The sequence below is a fragment of the Malaclemys terrapin genome, chromosome 10 (assembly GCF_027887155.1).
Source record: "Malaclemys terrapin pileata isolate rMalTer1 chromosome 10, rMalTer1.hap1, whole genome shotgun sequence".
NCBI classification, from domain to species: Eukaryota; Metazoa; Chordata; order Testudines; family Emydidae; genus Malaclemys; species Malaclemys terrapin.
In genome coordinates, this window is record NC_071514.1 from 74645402 (window position 1) to 74657854 (window position 12453).

A 12453-nucleotide genomic window follows, 5' to 3' on the forward strand; every position below is an offset into this window, starting at 1 on the left:
TAATGTTGACACCCAAAAGCAATGAAATTATTGAAACAGTTGCACATGTGTAAATTGGCATTCATGGGCCAATCCTGGAAAGGGAGCCAGGCAGCCTATGTGGATCCCTTGCAGGACAACAAATATTCATGTTGATTTTTAACAAGTTAATATTTCTAATTAAAAATACTACCGTACTATGTATTATAGGCCAATGGTTTTTAGAGAGCTCAGAATCCACAATTAGGGCCAGATCTTCTACACACTGGATGCTCAGTTATTCTTAAAATTTGTCAATAAATGTTACAATAGGAAATGGTGGGTGCAGAGCTGTTTTGTACACCTGAGCCCAACTGTGGGGACTGAGCGCTTGAAAATCTGGCCCATAATGTCCAGTATTTCTGGTGTCACTTATTGATTCATCTAAGATATGCAAAGCTTCTTCAAAGCCAAGTTTAATACTTTATGAATCTCTAATATAAAATTAGAAATACCTGAAGATGAATGTGGGAAGTCTAATTAAATAATGAAAGACCTCATCTAATGAAAATAAAAATAAATCCATGCCAGTGATGTAAGAGTTGACCTACATGCTCAGAAATAATCTGCACAACACCTTCAAAAGATGAGCCTGGGAACTAAAAACCATGGATTTAACAGAGACGCAAGTTTTATGGCCCATGCCAACAATTTGTAATGCACTCTTCTGCCTACCACACCTCCTTTGCCATAGGACTGCAAATGTGTTTAAGTGCCCACTTCATTTTACGTGGTCTCCTATAACATGTGCAAACTCCTTATGCTTAACAATCTGTCCCGCCATGTACTTAGCTGTCACACTATGGCTACCTTTTCCAGTCCTGAGGAAGAGTTCTGTGAAGCTTGAAAGCTTATCTGCTCCACCAACAGAACTTGGTCCAATAAAACATATTACCTCACCCACCTTGTCTCTGTAGAAATGACCTTAACATTTCTGAAGGAAATGTCAGAGGGGGCTGATAACTTCTGAATAGTGCACGTTGAGATACATCCTCAGTTTAAAGCATTGGGGAAAGCTCATATGAGTCAAATTCTGCCCAATAGGAGTCTTGCTTGATTACAGATCACAGAACTGAACCACCATATCTGACTAGGTTAAGCACTATTTATACCCTCAGGTGCTTCCATTGGGAATTTCCACAGCAAACTGACCCAAACAGGAGCACTGGTGTGGTAAATCTTATCTGCTTTTTCATGAAAGCTCTGCAGGGACTGATCTCCTTGTCTTAGATTAGCCTACAAATTGCCATGCACATCTCATGGCACTCTGAAATAATGGCTGGAGGGGAATTTAAGATTATGATGGGGCTAAAGCCTATGTCTGTTAATGGCAAGATGAGCAAAAGTCCATGCTCTTGGGACCACCAGCCAAAGATTAAACACATTCAATTTTATAAACATAAATTGATTTGGTTGAAAGAGCTCCATGAAGTAGAGTCCTGGGCTTCCACAGACTGTAAACTTCTAGTTCTTGCTTTGTTTATTCTTAATTTGTGCTTGGCATTTCTTCAGAAACAGTGGCAATATAAAATGACCCAACCATTGCAAATGATGTTTTACAGAGTAAAATGTAAACAGATCACTTGATAGCAACTATTTGATTCTGAAGTCTATGTTACAAACACGTTACCTTTCTAACATAAGAAACAGCATCTTCCTCAGTGTACACCTCAGCACTGACACCTCCCCTTCTGCGTCGAGCTTTCACCACCGGGTTTGGAGGAGGAGGAGAAATCTCATCATCATGAGAATCTGACTGAGAATTAGATTTCTGCCGAGCCAATATTTGTTTGCATTCTTCCTGTAAGCGAAAAGAAGACAGAGATTTATTTTCCAATGGGAGCTGGGGGGGCTGTGCCTCCTGGGTCCTGGCCCCCCTGCCTAGGACCCGGACCTGCTGGCTGCTTCCAGGGCGTGCACAGTGTGGTGCCAGGACAGGCAGCATGCTGCATCGCTGATCAGGAGCTGCCCGAGGTAATCCCACGCCCCAACACCAAGCCCCAACCTCCTGCCCCAGCCCTGAGCTCCCCCCCAAAACCCGGAGCACCTTCCTGCACCCCAAACCCCTCATCCCTGGCCCCATTCCAACCCCCTGCCTCAACCCGCAGCCCCCTCCCGCACTCCAAATCCCTCGGCCCCACTCCCCAGCCTGGAGCCCCTTCCTGCACCCCAAACCCCTCATGCCTGGCCCCACCGCAGAGCCATCACCCCCAGCCCAGAGCCCTCATCCCCTCCCACACCCTAACCCCCTGCCTTAACCTGCAGCCTCCTCCCGCACTCCAAATCCCTCATCCCTACCCCCACCCCAGAGCATGCACCCCCAGCCAGAGTCCTCACCCCCTCCTTCACCCCAGCTCCCTGCCCCAGCCCAGAGCCCCCTCCTGCACCCTGAACCCCTCATTTCTGGCCCCACCCTGGAGCCTGCACTCCCAGTTATAGTCCTCACCCCCCTCCCGCACCTCAACCCCCTACCCCAGCCCAGTGAAACTAAGTGAGGGTGGGGGAGAGCGAGCCACCGAGCGGGGGGGAATGTAGTGTGGGGGGCGTGGCCTCTGGGAAGGGGTGGTACCAGGAGATGGCACTGGGTTTGCTAACCACTGGGCCACCTAACCCATCAAGGACTCTATTATGCTGCATAATGCATAATAAAGTGCCATACTGCTAGACCTGACTCTCTCTCACCAGAACACAGCAAAAATGCTGGCTGACCTTTTTCAAGAGGTTGCATATTCTGGAATCTCCACTGCTGGGGACCAATTCTAATCTCACTCCTGATTTATGACAGTGTAAGCAACTCCCCTGAAGTCAATGGAGTTACATCCATGTAAAAACTGAATAAATGAGATCTGAGTCAGTCCCTGGAGTACAATGAAAATTGATGGCTGGTTTAGCGCCAGCTGGCCAAAAGAAAGGCTGTGTTCCAAATTGCCACTCCTGGAAAACAATATAGAAAACGATGGGGAATCCCTGAAGAGGGACTAACAGGGGAGAGAAACAGTATGGGGGAGAAATCCTGGGAGTTACAAATGTGTGTGGCAGTCAATGATGTTTATCAAAATGTATCACGATCCACTGAATTTGTTTAACTTCCCCAGAATTTAATTTAACAAAACTACTTTCACAGTAGCACTCAAAGTCCCCAGTAAGATTAGTGCCCCATTGTGCTGGATGGTGATACCGAAAAACAGCCCCTGTCTTGGAAATTCTTATCAATTTGTGTGCAACACATGGAGGGAGTGGAGGAGGAAGGATGAGGGTACCAGTGATAGACATGTGGTTAATTACCATCTTAACCAGTTGGTTTTGTTGACACAGGAAATGAGTTACGGTTAGCTCATCAGGTATGACACCAGAAAAGAGTGTGCTACATAAAATGTGTCCTGTTTTACTGGCACATGTCCACAACTTTAAAGCTTGTAAGAAAAACAGATGATTAATACATGGTTTGCCATCGATGTTTATGAATGTCTGACAAATCCAGCTATGCTGCTTATCATTTCTGGTCTTGTGCTAGTCACTTTCCCCACTCTCACTGATACTGTGTCCTTTCTTAATCCAAAAGTACTTTTTACATCAACACTGATTATATTGCTGGTGGCTGGGTTAAGGCACAAATTAGTATTTCTCAAGCTGCATAATTCAAAATGACAGCTCCCAGCACATCCCTGTTTTGGTCAAAGATAATTTTTAAGATCTAGATTACTGAACTTTTCTGGAGACCAACAGAGAAATACAACTTCTGGGCTGACGAAAGGCTTGATTCTGCAGCATGCCGAGTGTGCTCCTGTGGGAGACGAGCTCCCTTTATTATTTGGAATCCTAGGCACTACTGCAAGACCCATTGTGCTTGGTGCTGTACAGGCACAGAACAAACTGATTTTATGGGCGTATTCACCAACTTGCAAAATAGAGCTTCAAGCTATGAACATTTCTTCAATTCTATCTCAAACTATAAATCATGCGGTTAGAGGACGGCTAGACTAGATTTTCATACACTCTCAGAACAATTAATCATACAGAACATTCTCACCAGATTCCTCCCCACAACACACACAGTAAGGATCTGGATGCACTGTCTTATTGAGTAGAAGTATCCAGTAACAGCAAAGCAAACATTCTTAAAGAACATACAAAAGTTCTGTGCATCTCTAATTTTAATTAATACCTGTTTACCAACATCAAACTGATATATTTTTGAAGAATTTCAAATATTAATAACCCACACTGCGTTTTTAACTTCATGTAATTCTTCAGTTGTATAATAAACTCTGTTCGTTCAGAGTGGCCAAAACTATATACAGTTTCTCCAGACACTTGATTGCAAACCTAAAAATCCATACTCCTTCTAAGAAGACAATATTCTGCTAGTAAACACTTTAATTCTGAAAGTACAATAAAAGGTACACTATTAAAACCAGATAGTCAGGTAAATAATTATATAATGTTACTTTGCACTTACACTTTCTTTTCATACATGACATATATTACTACAGAAAATGATTTATTTGCAATGTCTGAATATTACACACATGCTTTTTCTTGTTTTTTGTATATTGTATAATAGGCATTTGTGAAGAATTAATAACTAATATGTCCCCTAGTACAGTACAAATTCGTAAAAGGCTCAGTGAGGTAAAATATCACAATTCACACTCCTCTTAAACCCAAATACAGTATAAAACAAAAAATATTAAATAATTATAAAAGTGAGTTACCATAGGATTCATTTTAAAAAGAAGTCTCTTCGCTACAAACTCTCTTTATATAAGCAGCAGACAGTTGACTGGTTGGCTTTTCCATGTGCCGCTATTTGTAGTCTAGGTATGCTTTCCATTACTGAACTCAAGAGTGCTTTTTGAAAACAAAAGCATACACTGTGTCCAGGGTATTGCTCTCAAATAGCCATCTTCCTTATATCCTGGGGTAAAACTACATAAACAGAGCAAATATTTTGAAGGAAGAACAGACTCTCTTAAGGTTAGTTCAAACACTGATCATCAGACATAGCTTGCTATGAATGCTTGTACAGAACTCACTTTCAAGTAAACACCTCACCATTCTTTTGTTGGCATGACAACAGGCTCTCTCACTCTCTATTGGAATGGCACAGAGAATTCACAACAGCAGGGAAATCACATTTCCAATTTAAAATGATAGTCTATGTAGAAAATAGGCATACACACTAGACCACTGTATAACAGGTGGTAGTATAGGATCAAATCCAATAGCAAGCGCTTTATTTTCTTGACTTTTACACTAGTAACTGCACTGACTTCAGTGGAATTACTCCAAACTTACACTGAGGTAGCAAAAGGAGACTTGGGCCTGAAATGTGTTAAGTCACGACTATAGTGGAACCACATCAACACACCCAGAAGTTACAAATCCACATCACTGCCTTACAATAATATAAACCATTTCATCTACAAGGAGTGTGATCCTACTGCCACCAAAATCATCTGGGGCCTGATCAAATATCATAAAATTCAAGGCAGTCCATAATATTGCCAGCAAATTCAAAGGGAGTTGGACTGTGAACTTGGAGTACTGCAGTTGGCAGCTTGGGTGGATGTAGGATTAGGAACAAAAATTGGAAAGGGAACAAGAAATGCCATCCTTGCCTAGAATTTAAAAAAATAAAAATGTAAATGTCTGCAGTGGCCTGTTTATCTAATGTATGTGTGACTGTAGCTAAGGAACTTGTCCTGGGAGGTTTTGGAGCATGACACAAAAGAATTTAGTGTGCTGACCTCAAAATAATAGGTCATTTAGTTCTCCAATTAGTGTTTTCATAGGGTATGAGCCAAAGCATTGCAACTAGTCACAATGCTGAACAAGTGTTTGAGTTAGTTCCTTCCTTTCATACTTCAGTTCAAGAGTATGTTTCCTGACCCACAGACTCTCTTCTTTCTGAGTTGGTACATTTTCAAGGAGATATTCATTTTCAGTAGTTCCTCCTCCTGCTTTTCATGTCTGAAAACTCACAATGTGAAAGCATAGAGACCTATGACACTTGACAAGGTCCAAATCAGTATATAGCTTTACAATAACATTCCAGAAAGACTTTCAAAAGCAACGCTGCCCATTAAGTTTCATTAAGTGATTTCCACTTTGCTCCCCACAAGTTATTCACTTCGTTCTAAAACTGCCACCCACAGAGAGTGCTCTCCAACTGAAATCCAATTTTCTCGTTTTCCAAGTTTAGTCCTCAAGAAAGTTTCCTAATTGATGGCCCTGAAGTCTGTGTCCTATTTATCCACAGACAATGCACAACACTGTTAATGACTGATCAATCTTCCTGATTTTTGCCCCCAGAACTGACCCGGAGTGATCACCGCTAGGAAGGAGAAAGTAATTCAGTTTTCATGACCATTCAGTTATTGCTAGAGACTGCCACCTGGAATTATAAAGATTAGAACGGCAAAAGACTTATTAGGTCAAACTATTCACTTTGCTGGCAGTGCGGATTGATCTCCTCAGTATGGGACTCATTCCAAGCCTATTGAAGTTGATGGGAATTTTGGAGTTCTCTACCCCATTCCTCTGACTCTGCAGTCCTCACGTCTCTGACTGCCTTTCTGTCAGCTCCTCACAGATGTCCCCCCTCCATCTACATCTCAACAGGGAGAAAAATGAACTTATTTTCCCATCCAATCCTGTCATCATCACCACAGACAACTCCACTATCTGCCCCATCATATGGGCTTGTAACTTTAGTGGGGCTTTTTGACCCAATCCTTAGCATTGCCCCACCTACATCCAGGCTGTTAAATGTTGTCATTTCTTCTTCTATGGCATCTCTGAAATCTGTCTTTTAATATCCATCCCCTACCACTAATGTCCTTATCCATTTCTTACGCTATGTCTACACTACAGCCTATGTCGGCAGAATTTATGTTGCTCAGGAGTGTGAATAAACCACCTCCCTGCGTGACATAAGTTACACCGACACAAGTGCCTGTGTGCACAGCGCTATGTCAGTGGGAGAGTATCTCCCGCCAACATAGCTTCTGCCGCTTGTGGAGGTGGTTTTATTATTCCAACAAGAGAGAGCTCTCCCGTCGGCAGAGCGTCTTCACCAGATGCGTTGCAGAGGTGCAGCTGTACCAATACAATGATCTAAGCAAAATACTATTGCCAAAACATTCCTCTCTTCTTTGAAAAGCAACAGAGGGTCCTGTGGCACCTTTAAGACTAACAGAAGTATTGGGAGCATAAGCTTTCGTGGGTAAGAACCTCACTTCTTCAGATGCAAGTAATGGAAATCTTCCATACTGATTTATACCTGCCTCTGGAGATTTCCATTACTTGCATCTGAAGAAGTGAGGTTCTTACCCACAAAAGCTTATGCTCCCAATACTTCTGTTAGTCTTAAAGGTGCCACAGGACCCTCTGTTGCTTTTTACAGATTCAGACTAACATGGCTACCCCTCTGATACTCTCTTCTTTGACTCTGCCTACATCCCGTTCATCTTTGAATCCCTTCACTGGCTTCCTCTTACCTCTTGTATCGCATTAACACTTGTCTTCCACTTCAATGCCTTGCAGAATCTCATTCCATCACCACCATTGCCCTAGTTTCTTATATATACTTCACTATAAAGTAGCAAGGTTACGTTACAAAAGACAGAAGATATTTTCAATGTTTAAAAACTCATATTACGAAACAGAGAGAACTGTAGCCAAAGGTTCTGCTTTTTAAAATCCAAGCCAAGTATACATCTGTATATATATCTAGTATGTGAAGAAAAAATCACCTAAAACAGCTTCACTTCTAATAGATAAACATCACTTCAGACTGAACTGCAAGGATATTTTGCTGCACTTTCAGCAACATCAATGCTTCTGCGTGAAAGTTTTCAACTTTGCCAATATTACAGGATGTACAATGCCAAATCCACAGCTGTTTACTTACAGCCAAATTCTGTTATTCTCATTTATACTGGGGAATGCCTAAATCCACAAATAACGCCATTGAACTCAGTGAGACTATCTGAGGAATAAGGATTTATTTAGTGTAAGGGTGGCAGAAATTGGCCCTTAGAGCACAGGAAGAAAAAAATGATAATTTCTGTGAGGTAAACCATGAGGGCGCCTCAAAAACTCCTATTTGTGGTATCGCTCCTCAGTTATCCATGTTCCACGACACCTCACTGTTCTCCCCCAACATGCTTCCGATGTATTTACAGTGCGTTAGTAAATGATGGAGGTACCAAAAAGATGTGGTTCTGATCTGATAACACTCTGCAAATCAAATTGGCATCCTGAAAAATCAGTTCCTAAATTTGTTTGCTTGCGTTTACTGATTAAATGATACTGCTGAAAAGCAAAGACTAATAAATGGAGAGAAAAAAACAAAATTATGGCTAGAAAATGACACATTAAGTCTGTGACACTACTTCCTGGAAACTCATCAGGCTTAGAGACAAATTTCTTTTTCATGTTCTGTAGATAATCTCCATCCCCAAGTCCCTGTGGCATTTCAGAATGTTTTAGAAACAAAATTACACAGTAAATTACTATCATGTATTATTTATATAGCACTCACATATAGACACTAGGTATGTGGCGGACAGGATGCAAGAAAAGTAAGTTGATAATTTCACCATTTGCTTTAAAAACATCTCAATAGTTCCACAGGTTGGTTTAGTTTCTCTCTGATTCACTATCACTTCATGGTGTAGGGGGAAGGGAGCTGGGGTTAAATGGGTTTCTGGATTAAGTGAATTCTAAGAAGGAATTTAAAGCAGGAGGGTGTTGGCCCACAGTAGGCTGGGTTGAGGATTCATGAATAGTAGGCCATATGGAAGAAGACATAAAGATGGGAGATGGATCAGTAAAAAAAGAGTAATTAGTAAAGGTGCCAGGGGCCTTTAAATGGGGTCAGGGTTGAGTAGACTTGTTCTTCTAGGGTTACCATACGTCCGGTTTTTCCCGGACATGACCGGCTTTTCGGCAATCAAACCCCCGTCCGGGGGGAATTGCCAAAAAGCCGAACATGTCTGGGAAAATGCGGCCGGGCACTTCCCCTCCCGCGGCTGCTCTGCTCCTCCCCTGACTCTTCGGCTCTGTTTAAGAGCCGAGCTGCCCGAGCGCTATGGGCTTCAGGCAGCCCCCTTGCCTCCGGACCCCAGCCGCCGGCCGGGCACTTCCCCTCCCGGGCTCCAGCGGCACAGGGTCCGGAGGCACGGGGGCTGCCCGAAGCCGGTAGTGCTGGGGCAGCTCGGCTCTTAAACAGAGCCGAAGAGTCAGGGGAGGAGCAGAGCCTCCAGCCGCAGCGGCTCTGCTCCTCCCCGACTCTTCGGCTCTGTTTAAGAGCCGAGCGCTACGGGCTTTGGGCAGCCCCCATGCCTCCGGACCCTGCGCCGCCGGAGCCCGGGAGGGGAAGTGCCCGGCCAGGGGCGCAGGGTTCAGAGGCCTAGGGGCTGCGCGAAGCCCAAGTGCTACCGGCTTCACAGTTTGCCGGGAAGCCTCCAGACCCTGCGCCCCCGGCTGGGCACTTCCCCTCCCGGGCTCCAACTGCACTGGAGAAGCGCCGGCCGGGGGCGCAGGGTCTGGGGGCTGCCCAGCAAACCGTGAAGCCGGTAGCGCTCGGGCAGCCCTTTCCGCGTGGCTGGGAGTGGGAGGGAGGAGGGGGCGGAGTTAGAGTGGGGTTGGGGCGGGGAAGGGGCGGAGTTGGGGCAGGGCTGGGGGTGGGAAATGGGCGGGGCCAGGACCCCATGGAGGGTCCTCTTTTTTTATTTGTTAAGTATCGTAACCCTAGTTCTTCATTAATATCCTTTTATCACTAATATTTACCCAGAAAGGCTGCAAACTATTAAAAAGAAGAACAGGAGTACTTGTGGCACCTTAGAGACTAACAAATTTAAATTTAAATTTGTTAGTCTCTAAGGTGCCACAAGTACTCCTGTTCTTCTTTTTGCGGATACAGACTAACACGGCTGCTACTCTGAAACCTGCAAACTATTAAGCTCACAAGGTTTTGCAACAGACCTTTCTTTTAAAATGTCACTGATCAAAACAGACATAATTTGGTGCCATGTGTCTTTAAGATTTTTCCTTAATTTTTTTTTTTAAAAAGCACAACTGTCATAAGTTTCTGGTGCTTCTCTAAATGCTATTCTTATAGCTAAACAATATTCCTCCAGAGTAGATTTGATGTTGGTGAACCAGAAAAAAAGTTTTCTTTTTTGTTCTTACACAGACTCAGTGCTTGAAAGTGAGCAAGTACGGCCTATTAGAGGCACCGAGTGGAGGCAGTTAGTTAGATTTCTGGGTGGGAACTCAAGAGAGGGGTAGATTTTGTAATTTTAAGAGGAACCCCTACATATTAAACCTGTCTCTTGTTGCTGCTGACACCACCTGGCACAATGGTTAGAGAAATATTGTTTAAAAGCACTTGATAGTGTCTGTTTACTTTAAAACCAAACTTTCTCAGTCTTGCCCAGTTTCTTAAACATGTTTCAAGGTAGATCCAATTTATACCAATTTTACATTTTCATTTTATTTGTTATTATTTCTATCTCCCATGCACTTTATTTAGAGTGGTTAATATGGGCAAAGCTGTTTGACACCGCTTTAATAGCCTGATCCAGACTTTTCCCAAAGCATCTTCTACAACCAGAAGAAAATGAAATAAAGTAATTTAGAAATTAGGTTAGTGTCCTTGATTAAAGACAATGATCTTTTGGCCATGACTAAACTAGCTGCAGCCTTACTTAAAAGGCTCTTGGGAAGCCTTGCCCGACACACTGACAGAAAGGATATGGGGAAAGACAATTTAACATGCATCACAGGAGAAAGGAATGAAATCTTTCATCTGTCTGCATCCTAAACTTTGACCTTACATGAAGAGTCGGTATTATATAGTCACAGGCATTTCACATGCAACAGCAAACTAAATTAGTGAAAGAACAGCTAAGCCATGTAAAGTAACAGAACCAAATCCTTGACGAGAAAAATCAGCGTAGTTCTAGCGCCAGTGACATCAATAAGAGGAGTGTTCGACCAATGCTGAACTCTTTTGAAATTAATTATCACAAGCAGTACCTGTGCTGGTATTCACAGCAGACAGACCAGGAACTGAATTAGAATCAAGACTGAATTGCCCTTGTACTAAGATAAATCTACACTAGGAATCCCTGTTCAGTTTTTAAGCAATCATGCAATGCTTTTACCAGTGGTATAAATTCTAGCATAAACCTAGCATAGGGATTTTTGCCACTGTAACATCTAAGCATGGCTGTAAAAATACCTTTGCCCAGTCTATGCCAGAGCTTATACTGGAGCTAAAAAATGGGTGTGAGGTTCCCTAATGTAGACAAGACCTTAGAAGTGGTCTCTCTAAAACAATGGGGGGGCATTGTGAGTGCTTGCACCACTTCTGCCTTTGCTATAGATAAATAAAAGACATCAGTCTCCAAGACTGTCAATTATAAACATTAAAAATCTCATCCACTACTTAGGGCAAACTAGGCCTGCATTGAATCTGCATGCTTATGCAATTCCCACATATTTTGCTGTATGCTCTTCAATTTCAGCTTTCTTTTTAAAAAAACTGAAGCTTTTAGCTGTTCTGAATGCAAAAATAGCTGTCGCAATGTAAATCAAACTACTGCCATTTTACTGAGACTGCAACAAGACAGAATGAAGGAATAGCACCAAGAGAGGTGTGAACTTGCCCTATAAATTTTAACAATGGTACGTTTGCATTTAAACAATTTCAAGCAGACTATGAGCTGCGACCAGCTGACTTCCCTCTGAAGCACCCAGCATTGGCCAGTGTCAGAAGACAGGATTCTGGGATAGATGGACCTTTGGTCAGACCCAGGTTGGCCATTCTTATGTTCTTAGTGCTTTAATTTGAGTATGAATGACTCTTGTCAGATCCGTGGATATTTCTGAACTGATGCTTGTGCCCTTAAAATGCTTATTTTGAGGCACTTTAGTTTAGGTAGAATTTTGTATACTCGAGAAATGAGTCAATAGCTGCTTATCTTTTGTTTGAAGAATTAACAAAAAATATTGCCGTAGCTTTTCTCCAGATATAAATTACCCCAAACAACAGTGATGTTACTCCTTATCAAGCTAGCCAACCCCCAATCCAGTTTTCCACTAGAAATTAAATCATTTTCTAATCCGTGCTATGGTGGCACTGCTAGGGCCATTGAATAGGGAAGATGTTGAAAATACCACTGTGCTGATGCCGAAAAACAATTAAAACCCCAAAATGAAATCACTACACTTGAAGAGAGCTGGGTCACATGAGGTTGTAAACCCCTTTCAAAATAGCAGAGGCCACTGAGGGAATCAGGAGCTGGCAAGATATTTAAACAAGTCTTAAAATTCTATCACAAACTGATGAAATTCTGCCACTGGACAATGACAGATCCAGCATTTCTTTTGGACTTTATTACCTTAATTCAGCAAGGCACT

At 42.7% G+C, this 12453-nt stretch overlaps 1 protein-coding gene across 1 annotated transcript in view; it reads right to left on the minus strand.

Annotated features, from left to right (window-relative positions):
- The window catches only part of PRKAR1B (protein kinase cAMP-dependent type I regulatory subunit beta), a 127119-nt gene that overhangs the window by 107655 nt on the left and 7011 nt on the right, over positions 1-12453 (minus strand). The window contains exon 3 of the mRNA XM_054041070.1: positions 1649-1819. Coding sequence (XP_053897045.1) covers positions 1649-1819 — 171 coding nt within the window. The remainder of the gene's footprint in view (positions 1-1648; positions 1820-12453) is intronic.